This window comes from Chlorocebus sabaeus, chromosome 9, assembly GCF_047675955.1.
Source record: "Chlorocebus sabaeus isolate Y175 chromosome 9, mChlSab1.0.hap1, whole genome shotgun sequence".
Lineage (NCBI taxonomy): Eukaryota > Metazoa > Chordata > Mammalia > Primates > Cercopithecidae > Chlorocebus > Chlorocebus sabaeus.
In genome coordinates, this window is record NC_132912.1 from 91,589,896 (window position 1) to 91,609,706 (window position 19,811).

A 19,811-nucleotide genomic window follows, 5' to 3' on the forward strand; every position below is an offset into this window, starting at 1 on the left:
GCTTGATCAAATTTGTAATTTTAGAAAGATTGCCCTTTCAAAATTATTGTTTTATTTATTTATTTTTTATTATACTTTAAGTTCTAGGGTACATATGCACAACGTGCAGGTTTGTTACATATGTATACATGTGCCATGTTGGTATGCTGCACCCATTAACTCATCATTTACATTAGGTATGTCTCCTAATGCTATCCCTCCCCGCTCCCCAAACCCCACAACAGGCCCTGGTGTGTGATGTTCCCCTTCCTCTGTCCAATTGTTCTCATTGTTCAATTCCCACCTATGAGTGAGAACGTGTGGTGTTTGGTTTTCTGTAGGGACATGGATGCAGCTGGAAAATGTCATTCTCAGCCCTTTCTAAATTATAACTCCAATAGAGTAACTATAGTACCAACAGAAGAACTGCCACATATGACCTACTAATTCCTAGTAGAAATTCCAGTATTATAATGATAGAGCAAAAACTTTGCTAGGTAAACTCAGAGAAAAGCAAAAATACTTCTAGCTGTTGGAATCACAACAGACTTTTTGGATAAGATGGCATTTTAGTGTGCACTTAAGGATAACATTTCAATATAGAGTGTGGTATAGAAAGGCTTTCCAAAGCAAGAGGGAAACATGAGCAACACTGAAGTGGTGAAGCTCAGGTCATGGAAAACCACACATAACTCACTTTACTGGAGTTTTATATTAGTATTAGTAAAGGAGAGTATGAGAAATCATGTTGGAAATGTAGAGGCAGATTATAAAGGGATTTGAGTGCCAAATTAATGAGTTTGGAATGTATTCTATAGGTAATTGGGGAGCATGGAAATATTTGCACAGAGGAATGACATGCGTAATGCCCCTTTTTAGAAAGATTTCCCTGGGAACCAAATGTAAGCAGATGGGGGTAAAGGACATCAAGAAGGGTGAAAGATTAGGAGAATAATGATGGAGTTATTGTTAACACATCAGTTGATAGATACTGGGGATTGGAACAAGAGTTGTGCAACAAAAAATAATCTATAAGATATGACAATGAAATGACAGACAACGTTTAGGTATGTTTTTGACTTTTTGAGGAAGGGGCTTTCTTTCTCCTCTCCTCTCCCATCAGCCAGATGCTCGCAGGCATGCTTGGTGAAAGGGTTCCTTTTATATGGGAGCTTCTGGACTGAGACAACCTTTTTTCTCTCTCTGATTAGCACTTCCTTTTTCATTGATGCTGCCAGTATTTTCAATTGCTCCATTTCTATTACATTCAACTCAATTCATGAGAGTTGAATTGAATTGAGTATAGAGGATAAAGATTTAAGTCAGACAAAACTGGGTTCACATTCTGCCTCCGCCTCCTGCCAGTTGTAACCTTGGACAAGTTGTTTAACCATGCTGAGCCTCAATTTTCACATTGATAGAATGAGTAGAGTCTGTCAAGTTGAGAAATTCATTCATCCATTTCCCCTTCCTCACATCCCATTTTGCCCCTGGACATTTATGCCTTTGTGTTCTTGTCATTCTACTTTCCTTCTGACTTATAGATTGCTTTGATCCTTTGCTTTTGACATGTCTCTACGACATTAAAGATTGTTAGTACTGTCTCCATTTCTTAAAAGAAGAACTTGAGGCTCAGAGAGGCTAAGCAGCCTGTCCCAAGTCGCCCAGCTAATGGATGGCAGAACCAGAATTTGAACCCAGATGTGACCAGGCAACCCAACCAATGGTCTTTTTTATATGTGGTAGTTTTTCCACTTTTTCAGTGCCAACCTGAAGAAGCTAGTGAACAAGGGTGACCAGCTCAGTGGGCTGTTGAGGGCTGAATCGAGCCCATGTTCTGCTTAGCAAGCCATGTGCCCTGGCATGGGGCCATGTTGTCATAAAGAGAGGTGCCTTTTCTAATTCTCACACATACCAAAAGAGCCACTAGAAGGAGACTGGCTCCCTGCTGTTATGTGACAAACATGCCTCCTCCAGAGCCAACTTGGAATTACATCTACAAGTTGGCATGTTTGCTACTCTATACATGGGTGCTCTCCTACTGGTTGGCCTCATTAATATCCTCTCTTTTAGGTTAGGGTAAAGGAGAAATTATTCACCTTTGGGTAAATGTATAGTCATTTTGCTGAGTCACGGGATATTGAGGTAGAGTGGAGTCAGAGAATGTCCTGCTAATTTACTCCGTATTTGGGAAAGCCAACTCCAGGTTTCAGAACAGAGGATCAAGAATCCATGACGGTAGATGTCACCTGTTTCTTAACACTGCATTTTCATTGTTGATTACTTTTATGAACTGGCTATTTTCTTTCACATGGATTTGTTTTGCCAAGCATGGATGACTAAGTTATTGATAAATAAAAATAAATTTGTTTACTGGTTAAAGTCAGATCCTGCCTTTTACTTTATTTATTCATTTGACAATCTATTTAAATTGTCACACTTGAAAACATGAAGTAAATGTCAACATTATTTTAAAAGATACGCTCCTTTTATGAGTGTATGCTGCTACTATTATTAAATTATTATGGGGACATTTACACAGGAAGAATTACAATTTGGCAAGTTAAATTAATTATCTAGGGTATTATCTAAGTGTCCTAGTGATTGTGATAAAATGAAGAAGAGTCTGGAATCAATTAGATAATATGTATAAGGCTTATTATTACTTTTCAGACCTAAAGAATTGAGAAGTGTGGTTTGAAGTAGTTTAATATATTGTTGTCCTTCCTTTCCCTTCCCTTTTTCTTCTTCCTCCTCTTCTTCCTCCTCCATCTTCTCTCCCTCTCCCTCCTTCCCTTCCTCTTTCCCTGCCTCTATCCATCTCTTCCTCTCCTGGGCATGAAGCGGAGTATGAAATCTTGGTACTTCATATATTCCATTAATATTCCATGGAATATCAAATATTCCATTAAATAAAGATTATATCTGCCTATATAAGACAATCATTTTTAAACTCAGAATTTAATAAGCTATGATCAGTAGGAATTTACTTGATCTAGTTTTCTAGATATAGTATAAGATCTTAAAGTGAATTAGATTTTAAGTGAATAAATGCTAGTTATTACTGTTCTTTAGTTGTAATATCTGGTTAATAAAGAATTCCAGAAGAAATGTGTGTTTATTTTTACTGTAAATGGGTGTTTCCAAAGTTTTAAGAACTAAAAAATCTTTTTAACTTTATATCTAGTTTATTATGCTAAGACTATAAAACTAGTAGCTGTGAAGCAAAGGAACTCACTGGCAATACTGCCTGAAATTCCACTAGTAAAGATTCATTTATGTGGGTTAAGCTTTTGTCTATAGAAAGAATTCGTTAAAGGATTCCAGAAGGAATGGCTCAAGTCTGTATGAGTCACTAATTATGACAGTAATAATAATTATATTAATTTATATTTTAATTAAATAATATTTTCATGTGTACTAGATGCTAGGAACTGCACTAATTGTCTTTTAAACATGACCTACTAACTTTACAACAGCCCTGCCTATAAGAACATTTTTCCACTTTATAGATGAGAAAATTTATAATAATAGAAATTTAAAACTCTCCTAAGGTATAGAATGTGTTTGAATCCAGAATGAAACACATGTATGCCTCACTCCAAAGCCTTACAAATTTCCTGTGGGAACTAGTTTCTCAAGGGGCATTCTTAAAAACACCCCAATTAAGGGTTTTCGGGAAAAGCCATTAAGAGGTGCATTGGAAGGATTACAAACCTAATAACAAGCCTCATGATTTCACTAAGGACCAACACTGAGCAGATGTCACCTAATACTGTGCAGTCCTTCTTTGAACTACCTATTTCTCCACTTTTGATATCCACGTCTATAAGATTTGATGGTGTTTTAAATTATCTTGTAGGTGTTGTTTGGTGACAAAATGTTCCACCCTCATACATTGTTTGACAAATTCATTGCCACCAAAGTGTGCAGTCGGAAGCTATTCCGTCGTATTTGCAGCAACTTCCTATTTACTCTGAGTGGATTTGATCCGCAAAACTTAAATATGGTAAGTGTAAGTAATTGCATCTGGGAAAACATTTGTTTTGTTGCACAGAGGTGATAAAAGTTCATTCTGGAGTATATGGCAACCGCAATTCAAGGTTTCCTTTTTGCTTTTGGAATGTCATCAGTACATTCATGGCTTCCAGTGAGGGTTGAGAGTCCACTTGCTTTCACAGGAGAATTTGAGAAGAAAGCTTTACTGCCAACAATTCTCATCTCTTCTTACCTGAAACATCCTTCACTTAGATAAAGGCAATGGGTTTGATATTTATCTTGCTGTGCTTGAGCCTTCTGTCATATCCACTGAAGTAGAATATCAGGGGATGAGTCCAGACATTTGTATTTTTATTTTTACCAATTTTCCACTTTCACAGTTTATTTGGAAAGTTATTTTGTGGACCACTTACTTCCTTAACCCAAAGGGATAAAAGGAGGGATGGTTCTTCAACAACAGCTACAAATTTATTGTTCAAGGGGTACTGAGAGGGATCAGTGTCAGGGTTCTTGTCAAGTAATGTCTAACTTAACTGAGATATTTTCCATGATGACCCAAGGAGTTGGGGTAGGGAGGAGGGAAAGAGAGGAGATGTGTTTGAAACCAGAGGTAGGATCAGGCTGAAGTTGGTCTCCGCCTCTCTCACAGACTTCTGCCCAGAGTCTAATCTTCCAGTCAGTGGAAAGCACTGCTTAAAATTTTTCTTGCTTTCAAGAAAGATTTATAAAAGACTTTTTATGCAAAACATGTCTTAGCCACTGCCTTTCTACATTCCTCTCTCACTTTCTCAATGTACAGTGGAAACTATGCTTGCCTATCACTTAGATGCAAGGATATATATAGGTGAAAGCATATCATGTAGATAGAGCTGAGTAAAAAGACCTTGAAACAAACACAAAAGAATGTATTTTAAAAGCACCCTCTCAGCATATCCTAAGAGTTTGGTAAAGAAAGACATCACAAAATAACACCCTTGACTATTCTTTGGCCCTTGCTGTCCATAAGGACACCTTTTTAAAGATCACCTTTTGTCTTTCTGCCAAAAAGCAAGGCTTACAGAATATTACAGCACCTTCACAGACATTTGTTTCAAAGAACCATAACCAGGGGTGCATAAGTAATATTGGTGGAACTTTGGAAAAATACACATGTCCAGAACTCAACCTTTGAGATTTTGATTTGTATTCAGTACATTTGGATAGCTTAATGAGTAGGTTAAAATATTTTTAAAGCCCTAAGATGTTTCTGACGCTTACTTTGGTTGAAAATAACTCTTTTTATTTTAAAAACAATGCAGTTGAAAATATGAGAGAATCAAGAGTTTGTGTGTGTGTTTTGTTTTTGTTCTTGTGTGTGTGTGTAGTTGTTTATCCATAAGATATCTAAATAAACCGACTGAATTAATTCTGCCACACAAACTTTCAGAGTCCTGTAGAATATTTACCACATTTTAAAATTCAGAAAACAAAAGGTAACATTCAGATCTATTATTAGCGCCTTAGGGTCAACAGCTCTCTTTGAATGTCCTTTGGGACTTAACATGGGGTGAAGGAGAAGATCACTGGGGTTTTTATCCTTTAATCTCCTATACCCTTGAACTTATGGGAGTTGAGTCTGGAAAAAGATGTCCTTTTGTCTTTGCCCAGTGGGAATCCCCCTGTAGGTTTGAGGACAGGACAGAGTCGATGGAGGAAAAAGTTCTTCTAAGATGGGCTTCTTTGGTTAATATGTCTTCAGATTATATGGTACATGTTTTTTCCTTAAAGAAAGGGAAAAGAGGCTGGGCGCGGTGGCTCACGCCTGTAATCCCAGCACTTTGGGGAGGCCAAAAGGAGATCAAGACTATCCTGGCTGACATGGTGAAACCCCGTCTCTACTAAAAATACAAAAACAAAATTAGCTGGGCGTGGTGGTGCACGCCTGTAGTCCCAGCTACTCAGGAGGTTGAGGCAGGAGAATGGAACCCAGGAGGTGGAGCCTGCAGTGAGCCAAGATCGCACCACTGCACTCCAGCCTGGGCAACAGAGTGAGACCCCATCTCAAAAATAAAAATAAAAAAAGAAATAAAGAAAGGGAAAAGAGGAAAAGAAGAAACTTTTTAAATTTCTCTCAAATGTTTACTTGTGGTATGATGATACGATTAGCCTTTAAATGAGAAGTCATCTCTTTGCAGAGTCGCTTGGATGTTTACTTGTCACACAACCCTGCGGGAACATCTGTTCAGAATATGCTGCACTGGGCCCAGGTACGTGCTTCTTATTCCTGCTTGATGCACACATACCTCTGTCTTATTCCTGCGTGATGCACACATACCTCTGTCTTATTCCTGCATGATGCACACATACCTCTGTCTTATTCCTGCGTGATGCACACATACCTCTGCAAGACCCTCAAGGAGTGCTCTCAGAGAGCTCACTGCAGGGTTCTGCAGGCACCTGCCACTGTCACATTGATGTTTTTGGAATCAGCATCAACTCTTCATTTTTATTTACTTCATTCCCACTTCTTCTCCTTGTCCTCAGTGTCTGGGTTTTGAGCATGGTTCTCAGATATTCTGACTGAGTTCTGATCCTTAGATGATTCCAAACTGCATTTCAAGGGAAGGCTTTTATTTCCTCTTTCAGAAAGTCATCAGCTCTAATAGAACTTTATATGAAATGATGCATCTTATTCCAGAAAGAGCTGTTCATCCTCCAATCAATATATGGGGCATTTGAGAATGTGGAAACGATGCTTTATTCAGAGCAAATTGAAAGCTAGGGAAGAATTAAAATGGATTTATGGCTTATGTTTTTACCCTCAGTTAAAGTTTTATTTGTTTTATTTTATTACTCAATATACAGAAAGCTCAGAGATAAGTCTAATTCAATTGGTCTGACTTTCTGAGCCTTGTGTGTGTGTGTCTTTGTGTGTGCATGCACACACATGTGCACGCACATTCGTTTGTTTATTATGTAATATTTGCCTTTATTCTTGGCTGATGGCAGTCACAACGCCTTTTGAAAAGTGAACAAAATATAAATAATTCTATGACGGGGAGAGGGTTGGTGTCTTCTTAAAGGTTTAATATATCTGAGACCCCCCCCGAATTTGTATTTTAATATATACCCTAACAAATTTGCTCCCTGTTTTAGACAATCAGTACTATAGATAGCCTGAAATACTAGGTGAGAATTTCTGAAATACTTGGAAGAGTTTGACCTCCAGGATATAAGGCTTCAAGTTCCTTTAAGAAGAAAGATGTTCAGGATATAGGGCTTCCTGCTGATGAGGAGACAGATAAGTCCTCTTATGAGCATGGCCTTCCAGGTAGTACATGTTTAATTTCACAGTTATTGAGCACTTAATATATGCTCTTCTTGCTGCTCATACATGTGATTTTATTCAGTCTCACTGAATTATTATGACAACTTTTTAGTAAAGGCATTGATATCCTCCCACTCTACAAATATCATAGCATGTTATTTATTTATTTTTTGAGACAGGGTCTCAAAAAAAGCATACAGTGGTACTATCATTTTACCCAGGCTGGAGTACAGTGGTACAATCATGGCTCACTGTAGCCTTGACATGCTGGGTTTAAGCAATCCTCCCATCTCAGCTTCCTGAGTAGCTGGCACCATAGGCATGCACCACCATGCCCGGATAACTTTTGATTCTTTGTACAAAGATGAGGTCTTGTTTTGTTGCTTAGGCTGGTCTTCGACTCCTGGACTCAAGCAGTCTTCCCACCTCAGCCTCCCAGAGTGCTGGGATTATAGGCGTGAGCACTGCGTATGGCTGCCTATTCCTTATACATTTTACAATTGACTTCACTTAAGAATAACTTTTCCCCTTTGACAGAGAGTCCTCTTCAGGATAGAAATAAGTGGGGATGGTGGGGGCATGGTAAATATTTGGTTATAAGTTACATAGCCAGCTAAGGCAAAAGTGATGATCATGATGATGGTAGTAATCCTAGTGAAAAAAAGCCGTTTGTTGGGTATTAGTAGGTGCTACATGCTTTATAGATGTTACCATAATCTTCACAATCCTAAGAAATAGTGTTACTATCATTCTCATTTCACAAATATCTTGCTTTGAATCACAGATTCAGTAGTCTATTAAGCCTGGATACAAACAAGTTGTATTAGTGTCTTTCACACTGCTATAAAGAACTACCTGAGACTGGGTAATTTATGAAGACAAGAGGTTTGATAGACTCACAGCTCCACAGGTTGTACAGGAAGCATGGCTAGGAGGCCTCAGGAAACTTACTATCACCGCGGAAAGCAAAGAGGAAGCAAGCACATCTTACCATGGCGGTGCAGGAGACAGACAGCACAAAGCGGGAGGTGCCACACACTTTCAAACAACCAGATCTTGTAAGAACTCACTCGGTATCACGAGAACAACAAAGGGGAATCCCGCCCCCATGATTCAGTCACCTCCTACTAGGCCCCTCCCTGACACGTGGGGGTTACAATTAGAGATGAGATTTGGGTGGGGACACCCCCACTAGGCCCCTCCTCTGACACGTGGGGGGTTACAATTAGAGATGAGATTTGGGTGGGGACACAGAGCCAAACCAAATCACCAGATTTGATCCTAGAGCCCAAGTTCCTAAGTACTACATCCTATTGCCTCCCATTTCTAAAAGCTTGCAGAATTTCAACAGCAGCAGACTGCTGCCTCTCTGAATAAAAATCATGATGGGAATAATTTTAAACTAAAAATCAGGACTAAATTAGTAAGTGGGAAAAATATCTGAGATTCAAGCTAAGAAAGAAAAACACAGAAGAGTCTGAGAATAATTTAAGGAAGTGCTTGACATAAATGTCAAAGTTATCTGCCTCATCAATCCTTCGTGGGTGGCAAATAACAGAAAAATGAAATGCTGTATGTATGAATGTCCTTATATTCTAATATTTGAAGTTTCAATACCAAAATGCAAAAGGAGTCATGCACAGTGTCTCAGTCAGCCCATGGCTACGTTATGCACATCACAGCAGGTGGCTTGCCCTGGCATATGGGAGGCAGACAGCAGCCATGTACCTCACACAGAACTGGGGAAGCTCAGTGGGTGAATATTTCTTTTAATAGTGAAAACAATGTTTAAGGATAGGGAATATAATCATAACAGCTTAGACCACATCCTGAGGACAAAGTACAAAGTTGTATAATAACAATAGCAGTAATTTTTAAATTTAAGAAATTTGTAGTTGATGCCTTTAAAAAATTATTAAAATTCCTGAAGCAAAGATATTCAAGAATCATTCAATTCTGCATCTTTAAAAAATATTTCTGTGTGTAGCATGATAACATTTAAAGGCATTGGATTTAAATGAAAAAATCTGATGATTTTCATTGGAAAGATACAGGAACAAGTAAAAGATTGTACCAATTCTGTGAATTACGGTAACAGTTATCATTTTTTATTACTTATTTTCTTAATCTTTATTGAAATTTAGCTTATGTTTCTAAAGAGTGGGGCATAATGTTAATCTTCTTTGTATATTTCTTCTGTACTGTCTTTAAATGTACACTATTTTCTTATATTATTTTAATGTGTTTATTTTATTTTAGGCTGTTAATTCTGGTCAGCTCCAAGCTTTTGATTGGGGAAACTCTGATCAGAACATGATGCACTTTCACCAGGTACAAAAATAATCCTCATAATCAGTTCCATGCTGTAAATGAACTAACAAAAATAGTATCCACTCATTAAGCACCTGCCACTTCCATTTACCACACTGGATATTGCTTATTGCTGTTCTCACAAGCTGCTTATTGGGTTCTTGCCATGTGCCACATCATTATTTCTAATTCTTACAAGGACATTGCAAAGTAAATATTATTATCCCTATTTTTTTCAGAGGTTCAGAGAGGGTAGGTAAATTACCAGAGTTATTCAGCTAGTAAACAACCAGAGAGAGGGGCTCAAGATGGGCAACTAGACACAGCCAGGAAGAGCTTCTCCCATTAAGAGACAAGACCATCAAGAAGATTGGAACACTCTGAGCAGATCTTCAGAAGAAAGGCATTGAGAGTGAATGGAGGTAGGATGCTGAGCCTGGGCTAGAGGGAGGATTCTGGGAAGCCTGCACGGGGTTGCTGAGCACCAGGACTCATTCCAGGCCCTGAGTAGCTCCTGGGGAAGAGGTGAGTTAAATAGGAGTGCAATGGCCCATTCTTACTATGGACATAGCTGCAGGACACCCACAACCCCTATAGACATTTGAGCTAGTAGGCCGAGATGCTTGGAGAGTTGGCAGGGACAGGACTCTCGCCTGTGCAAAGCCAAGAGGGTTTGGTGCAGGAAGAGTTGCAGTGAAATAGAGCCAGGGACATCCATTCCCCAAGGCTCGCCAAGCTCCTCTAGGTGGCATTGGCCTTTGTTGACTGTTGAACCTAAACAGAACAGGGCTATCTTACCCATGGGACGGGGCCAGTGTGATCTCAGCACATCCCTGTCTGCTGGCCTCTCTCAGGTTTCCTGCCTGGCTTGCAGCACAGCCTCACATGCCCAACCAGGGTGCTTCCCCAGTGGTCACTGCCATACCTCCTTCACTGGCAGATTCTGTCTAGCCATAGGAGAGCTTTTGCAGATGGGCCCCTACCAATGTGAACATACTTGCAGTCTCCCATGACTGCTTTGCAAGCATGCATGTGTGCAAACCTTACCACCACCACTGCTACGATGAAGTGCTTTTGCCCCGCCTCCCATCAGAGTGTTGTTGCCAGTATATGAGGAACATCTCAGCCTCTCCAGTACAGTAGCGGCCAGAGAGCAAAGCTTTGCACATGGTCCCACCTACCAAGGTTATAGCACACAGCCCAGGAGTGCTGAGCTGAACCCTGGCACCCTGAAGTCATTCAGAAATGAAGCCAGTCAACTAAACACAACTTATATCAAGGGCTTCAAAGAATGTAAGAGCAAAAAGCCTCATCCAAAGGACAGCAACTTCAAAGATTAAAGGAATATCAGCCAAAACAGTTGAGAAGGAATCAGTGCAAGAACTCTGGAAATTTGAAAAGGCAAATGACCTCTAAATGACCACACTACTTTTCTAGCAATGGTTCTTAACCAAATGGAAATGACTGAAATGACAGATACACAGTTCAGAATCTGGATAGCAACAGAGATCATTGAAATTCAGGAGAAAATTGAAACTCAGTCCAAGGAATCTAAGGAATCCAGTAAAATAATTTAACAGCTGAAAGATGAAACAGCCATTTTAAGAAATAACCAAATTGATATGATAGAGCTGGGAAACTCACTATAGCAATTTCATAATATAATCAGAAGTATTAATGGCAGAATAGTATGGCAGAATTTTAGGAAAAAATCTCAGAGATTGATGACTGGTTATTTCAGTGAACCCAATCAGACAAAAATAAAGAAAAAGAATTTAAAAAATGAACAAAATCTGGAGAAAATATGGGATTATGTAAAGACACCAAACCTATAGCTCTCTGGCATTCCTGAAAGAGAGGGAGAGGGAGCAAGTAACTTGGAAAACATATTTGATGATATTGTCCATGAAAATTTCCCTAACCTCACTGGAGAGGTCAACATTTAAATTTGGGAAATTCAGAGAACCCCTGCAAGATAGTATATAAGACAACCATCCCCAAGACACACAGTCATCAGATTCTCCAAGGTCTGTGTGAAAGAAAAAATATTAAAGGCAGCTAGAGAGAAAGGGCAGTTACAAAGGGAACCTCATCAGGCTAACTGTAGACCTTTCAGCAGAAACCCTACAAGCCAGAAGAGATTAGGGGCTTGTATTCAACAGCCTTAAAGAAAAGAAATTCCAACTAAGAATTTCACATACAGACAAACTAAGCTTTATAAGTGAAGAAGATATAAAATATTTTTCAGGCAAAATTGCTAAGAGAATTTATTACCACCAGACCTGCCTTCCAAGAGGTCCTTAATGGAATGCTAAACATGGAAATGAAAGACTGTTACCAGATACTACAAAAGCACACTTAAATACATAGACCATTGACACTAGAAAGCAGCTATACAATCAAGCCTACATAACAACCAGCTAACACCACAATGACAGGATCAAATCTACATATATCAATATTAACCTTGAACGTAAACAGGCTAAATGCCTCATTTAAAATGCAAAGAATTGCAAATTGCATAAAGAAGCAAGACCTAACTGTATGCTACCTACATGAGACCCATCTTGCATGCAATGAAACTCATAGGCTCAAAGAAAAGGGAGGGAGAAATATCTATCAAACAAATGGAAAAGAAAAAAGACCAGGGGTTGCTAATCTTGCTTTAGACAAAACAGAATTTAAATAAACAATTATCAAAAAGAACAGAGAAGGGCATTAAATAATGATAAAAGGTTGAATTTAACAAGAAGACAACTATCCTAAATATATACGCACCCAAGACAGAAGCACCTAGATTCATAAAACAAGGCCTTAGAGACCTACAAAGAGACTTAGATAATCACATGACAATAGTGAGAGACTTCAACACCCCACTAACAGTACTAGACAGATCTTCGATGCAGAAAACTAACAAAGATATTTGGAACCTAAACTTGACACCTAACCAAATAGACTGAGCAGACATCTGGAGAACATTCTACCCAACAACAGCAGAATACATACTCTTCTCATGTGCACATGGCACACACTCTAAAATCGACCACACACTCAAACATAAAGCAATTCTCAACAAATTAAACAAAAACTGAAATTATACCATGTACACTCATGAATCACAGTACAATAAAAGTAGAAACCAATATGAAGACAATCCATCAAAACCATGCAATTATAAGGAAAGTAGACAACCTTCTCCTGAATGACTTTTGGGTAAATAATGAAATACAGGCAGAAATCAAGAATTTTTTTGAAACTAATGAAAACAAAGATACGATATACCAGAATCTCTGGGACACAGCTAAAGGAGTATTAAGAGGAAAGCTTATAGTGCTAAACACCCACGTCAAAAAGTTAGAAATATCTCAAATTAACAACCTAACATCACACCTAGAGAAACTAGAAAAACAAGAGCAAACCAACTCCAGAGCTAGCAGAAGAAAAAATAACCAAAATCACGGCTTAACTGAATGAAATTGAGATGCAAAGAAACACACAAAAGATCAACAAAATCACAAGTTGGTTCCTTGACAGAATAAATAAAATTGATAGACTGCTAGCTAGACTAACAAAGAGAGAAGATTCAAATAAACACAGTCAGAAATGACAATGGGGACATTACCACCACCCCACAGATACACAATAATTCCTCAGAGACTATCATTATCACCTCTACACACACAAACTGGAAAATCTAGAAGAAATGCATAAATTTCGGGAAGCATAACACCTCCAAAGATTATATCAGGAAGCAATTGAAACCATAAACAGATCAATAACAAGTTCCAAAATTGAATTGTTACTAAAACACTACCAACCAGAAAAAGCCCTGGACCAGAATGAATTACAGTCGAATTTTACTATACATGTAAGAAGAGCTGGTGCCAATCTTACTGAAATAATTCCAAAAAATCAAGGAGGAGGGGCTTTTCTATAACTCATTTTTTGAAGCCAGCATCCATCATTCTGATGCCAAAATCTGGCAGAAACACAACAAATAAAGAAAACTTCAGGCCAATATCCCTGATAAATATATATGCAAAAATTGTCAATGAAATACTAGTGAACCTAATACAGCAACACATCAAAAAGCTAGTCCACAACAATCAAGTAGGCTTTATTCCTGGGTTGCAAAGTTGGTCCAAAATATGCAAATCAATACGTTTGAGGCATCACATAAACAGAAATAAAAACAAAAACCACAAGATTATCTCAATAGACACAGCAAAGACTCTTAAGAAAATTCAACATCCCTTCACGTTAAAAACCCTCAACAAACTAAGCATCAAAGAGACTTACCTCAAAATAATAAGAGCCATCCCAACAAACATATGAAAAAAAGCTCAACATCACTGATCATCAGAGAAATGCAAATCAAAACCACAATGAGATACCATCTCATGCCAGTCAGAATGGTGATTATTAAAAAGTCAGGAAACAATAGATGCTGGCAAGGCTGTGAAGAAATAGGAACACTTTTACACTGTTGGTGGGAATGTGAATTAATTCAACCATTGTGGAAGTTAGCATGGCTATTCCTCAAGGATCTAGAATCAAAAATACCATTTGACCCCACAATCTCATTACTGGGTATATACCCAAAGGAATCTAAATCATTCTACTATAAAGATACATGCACATGTATGTTTACTGCAGCACTGTTTACAATAACAAAGACATGGAACCAACCCAAATGCCAATCAATAACAGACTGGATGAAGAAAATGTAGTACACATACACCATGGAATACTATGCAGTCATAGTACTATGCAGCCAATGAGATAATGTCCTTTGCACGGACACGGATGCAGCTGGAAGCCATCATCCTCAGCAAACTAACACAGGAACAGAATATCAAATACCACATGTTCTTACTCATAAGTGGGAGTTGAACAATAAGAACACATGGACACAGACAGGGGAACAACACACACCAGGGCCTGTTGAGGGTTGGATGGTGAGGGAAGGGAACTTAGAGGATGAGTCAATAGGAGCATCAAACCACCATGGCACATGTACACCTATGTAACAAACCTGCACATTCTGCACCTGTATCCCGTCTGAGGCGGGCGGACCACTTGAGGTCAGAAGTTTGAGACTAGCCTGGCCAACATGGTGAAACCCCATCTCTATTAAAAATACAAAAATTAGCTGGGTATAGTGGCAGGTACCTGTAATTCCAGCTACTTGGGAGGCTGAGGCACCAGAATAGCTTAAACCCAGGAGGCAGAGGTTGCAGTGAGCCGAAATTATGCCATTGCACTCCAGCCTAAGCAACAGAGCAAGACTCTGTCTCAAAAAAAAAAAAAAAAAAAAAAAAAGAAAATAATAATATTAAGTGCCATTTATAACAAACCCACGGCCAACATAATACTGAATAGGCAAAAGCTTGAAGCATTCCCCTTGAGAACTGAAACAAGACAAGAATGTCCACTGTCACTACTTCTATTGAACATAGTACTGGAAGTCCTAGCCAGAGCAATCACACAAGAGAAAGAAATAAATGGCATCCAAATAGGAAGAGAGGAAGTCAAACTACCTCTTTTCATGGATGATGTGATTCTATATCTAAAAAACCCCACAGTCTCATTCTATAAGCTCCTTACACTGATAAATAACTTCAGTAACGTTTTAGGATACAAAATCAACATACCAAAATCAGTAACAATGTCCAAGCTGGGAGCCAAGTCAAAAACATAATCCCAATCACAATAGCCACAAAAAGAATAAAATGTGAATACAGCTAATCAGGGAAATGAAAGATCTCTACAATGAGAACTTTAAAACACTGCTCAAAGAAATCAGAGATGATACAAATGGAAAAACATTCCATGTCCATGGATAGGAAGAATCAATATCATTAAAATGGCCATACTGTCCAAATCAATTTACAGATTCAATGCTATTCCTATCAAACTACAAATGACAACTGACATAGAATTAGAAAAACTATTTTAAAATTCATATGAAACCCAAAAGAAGCCTGAATAGCCAAGGCAATCCTAAACAAAAAGAGCAAAGTTGGAGGCATTACTTGACTTCAAACTATACTACAAGTTTACAGTAACCAAAACAGCATGGTATTGGTACAAAAACAGATACGTAGACCAATAGAACAGGTTAGAGAACCCAGAAATAAAGTTGAACACCTACAATCATTTGATTTTCAACAAAGTTGACAATAACAAGCAATGGGGAAAGGACCGTCTATTCAATAATTGGTGCTGAGATAACTGGCTAGCCATATGCAGAAGATTGAAACTGGACTCCTTCTTTTTACCATATACAAAAATTAACTCAAGATGGATTAAAGACTTAAATGTATAACCTACAACTGTAAAAACCCTAAAAGAAAACCTAGGAAGTACCATTCTAGACATAGGACCTGGCAAAAATTTCATGATAAAGATGCCAAAAGTAATTGCAACAACAACAACAAAAAGTTGACCAGTGGAACCTAATTAAATTAAAGAGCTTTTGAATAGCAAAAGAAACTATTAGAGTAAGCAGACAACCTAAGAAAAAGAGAAAATATTTTCAAATTATGCATTTGACAAAGATCTAATATCCAAAACCTATAAGATCTAATATCCAAAATCTATAAGAAACTTCAGCAAACAAGCAAAAACCAAACAACACCATTAAAAAGTGAGCAAAGTACATGAACAAACACTTCTCAAAAGAAGGCATACATGCATCCAATAAGCATATGAAAAATGGTCAATATCAATAATCATTAGAGAAATGAAAATCAAAACCATGATGAGATACCATCTTACACCAGTCAGAATGGCTATTATTTAAAAGTCAAAAAATAACAGATGTTAGTGAGGTTGTAGAGAAAGAGAATGCACATACACCGCTGGTGGGAATATAAATTAATTCAGCTATTGTGGAAAGCAATGTGACAATTTCTCAAAGAACTTAAAACAGAACTGTGATTTGACTTACAAATCCCATTACTAGGTATATACTCAAAGGAATATAAATTGTTCTATCAAAAAGACACATGTACACATATTTCATTGTGGCACCATTCACAATAGCAAAGACATGGAATCTAGATGCCCATAAGAGGTGAACCGAATAAAGAAAATGTGGTACATATACACCATGGAATACTATGCAGCCATGGAAAAGAATGAAATAATGTGCTTTGCAGCAATGTGAATGTAGGTGAAGGCCATTATCCTAAGTAAATTAACACAGGAACAGAAAACCAAATATCACATGCTCTCACTTATAAGTGGGGGCTAAACACTGAGTTTACACAAAGTGGGGAACAATAGATACTGGGGCATGCTTGAGGATGGAGGCTGGGAGGAGAGTGAGGATTGAAAAACTGCCTATTGGGTACTGTGCTCATTACCTGGATGACAAAATCATTTGTAAGCCAAATCTCCATGATGTACAATTTACTTAGGTAACAAGCCTGCACATGTACCCCCTAAATCTAAAATAAAAGTTGGAAGGGGAAAAAAATCAACCAGAATATGACCTAGGATTCCTGGATTTGAAGTCTAGTCTTCTCCACTATACTTATTCCTTCTCAAAAAAACAAAAACAAATAACAAACAAAAAACATGTTTGTTTTTAAAGTATATTCTCTGACTTCTTATCTATGTTTAATAACTAAGACTGCCTAATAGTTCTTTAGGATGTCATTTACTAGCCACTTTAAAAAATACCATTATTTGGAACATTAAATATATAAGTAAGAAGTATCATTTTTAGGAAGTAGTAGTATCTGCCAGGGCACACCATTCCCTAGCAAACAGTACTACTTTAGATCTGGTGCATCACCAGATCTTTGAAAACTTTTAGAGAAAGTTTTATATTAAAGGGAAATGTGTATTGTTGTTATTGTTATTTTATTTCCAAGTGTGTGAGGAAATCCAATAATGATTTTGGCTTCTTGCCGATAGACTGAGCTTAAACTGAAAAAGTAGTCTTCAATGATACTTGGGTTTTTCAAATCTAGGATGTAGAAATTTGGGGAAAAAAAATTCTTTTCTTTCTTTTTTTTTACCTTTAAAAATAAAGTCAGGGTCTCACTATGTTTTGAAGGCTGATCTTGAACTCCTGGGCTCAAGCGATTCTCTTGCTTCAGCTTCTCAAAGTACTGGGATTACACACTTGAGCCACCATGCCCAGCCAAAATTTTTTAATGTGGGAATTTTTAATGTCACCATAACAACTACTATAACAACTATAATAATGAAAATGTATAACTCAATTCTAACTCTTGTGAAATATCTGACTTTTCTCCACAGCTGCAGTAGTTAGATGTACGTGATGGAGTGGGGTGGGGATATGCCACACACACACTATTTCAGAATACGGTCGTCTCTGGTGAGGAAACAATGGTGACTAGATATACTTAGTTCATATAGTTTTTCCAATGGCCCCCTCACCCCAACCTCCACCAAAAGATACTATATTCTCAATGGCTATGGCAAAGCGTTCTAGAGAGGCCTCTGGCCCAGTTTTAGTCACATGCCTATCTCTCATACAATCACTGTGGCCTGAAGAATGGAGGACGAACTGGCCAGACCTGGTTACCTGGACCAGAGATTGTGTTGAATCAATATAAGAAAGAAGCAGTAAGGGAGAATTTGTTGAGAGTTTATAGAGTACTATAGTCACTAGTTATTTGTAACAGACTGACTCCTTTTTAACATCATACTTCAAATGTCTTTCATGCATTGGTCACAATGCTCCCTGAAGAGTCTGCTGATTCCCAAATATTAATAATGCCACTGAGTCCAGATTTTGCCTAGGAGAAAGGATACTTATCCTATCCAACACTTTGCTTGAAAAGGTCACATTCTGAGATCAAATGCTGACTAGAAAGATGATCCCCCATGGAAAAAAGAACCTCTTCCTCTAGAATCTTTTGTTATTTTCCCAAACGTGCAAGTCAGAAATACAATCATTGTTTTTTCAATTCACAATTCATATTAGTGCACAAAAGTGGTTTCAAGTATTTTTAACATTTTAATGGTTATATACCATTAAGTGTAAACTAAGTGTACACTTGTAGCATTTAAAGAACTTGCTCAACAGCTGATAGTTAATGTTACTTCTATAATGTAATTTTCTGTAAAAAACTTTTTTCTCTCTCTTTTATTACATTTAGCTTACACCTCCTTTATACAACATTACTAAGATGGAAGTTCCAACAGCAGTATGGAATGGTGGACAGGATATTGTGGCTGATCCCAAGGATGTCAAAAATTTACTTCCTCAAATTGCCAACCTTATTTATTACAAGCTGATTCCACACTACAATCATGTGGATTTTTACCTTGGAGAGGATGCACCTCAGGAAATTTATCAAGACCTAATTAGATTGATGGAGGCATATTTACAAAATTAAATGTACTTTTCTTTCTCTAAGCAAGTGGATTTTCATAATAATAATGAGATGAACAGACACCAGAATGATCCCCAGTGATTTCCATCTTCTAGTATCTATGCCTTTGTATAATCTCCTCCCCTTCAACGTGGGTGGGATATGAGACTTTGTTCAAGTCAACAGAACTGGCAAAGGTGTAAGATGTCACACCCTTGATTAGGTTATGTCATATGGCAAAGGTGATAAGATGTCAATCCTGATTACATTATACAAGAAGTTGGCCAGGCTTGGGGGCTCACGCCTGTAATCCCAGAACTTTGGGAGGCTGAGGCTGGAGGAGCACTTGAGGTCAGGAGTTCCAGGCCAGCCTGGCCAACATGGTGAAACCCTGTCTTTACTAATAATACAAAAATTAGCTGGATATGGTGGCACACACCTGTAATCCCAGCTTCTTGTAAGGCTGAGGCAGGGGAATCACTTAAACCCAGGAGGCAGAGGTTGCAGTGAGCAAAGATCACGCCACTGCACGTCATCTTAGCAGATTGGAGCAAACGATTCTCCTTGTTAGCTTGATGGAATAAACAGATATGTTGAGAAAACTGCCTTACAAGGAACTGAGTATAGCTTTTAGAACCTGAGGGTGGCCTTCAGCTGATAAAACAGCAAAACACCAAGGCCTTCAGTCACATAACCACAAGAAAATGAACTCTGCCCAAACCTGAATAAACTTGGAAGCCCATTCTTCCCTAGTAACCCTCCATTGCGTGAGCATCCTGGTCAACACCTTGATGGTAACCTGGGGAGATCCTGAGCAGAGGACCCAGTTATTCCATGTCTGGACTACTGACCCACAGAAA

General features: G+C 38.2%; 1 protein-coding gene across 1 annotated transcript in view; it reads left to right on the forward strand.

The window, feature by feature from the left end:
* The window catches only part of LIPK (lipase family member K), a 40,828-nt gene extending 21,017 nt beyond the window's left edge, over window positions 1-19,811 (forward strand). Inside the window, exons 7-10 of the mRNA XM_007963477.3 lie at window positions 3,842-3,988; window positions 6,153-6,224; window positions 9,545-9,616; window positions 18,736-19,811. Coding sequence (XP_007961668.3) covers window positions 3,842-3,988; window positions 6,153-6,224; window positions 9,545-9,616; window positions 18,736-18,975 — 531 coding nt within the window. The 3' untranslated portion in view covers window positions 18,976-19,811. The remainder of the gene's footprint in view (window positions 1-3,841; window positions 3,989-6,152; window positions 6,225-9,544; window positions 9,617-18,735) is intronic.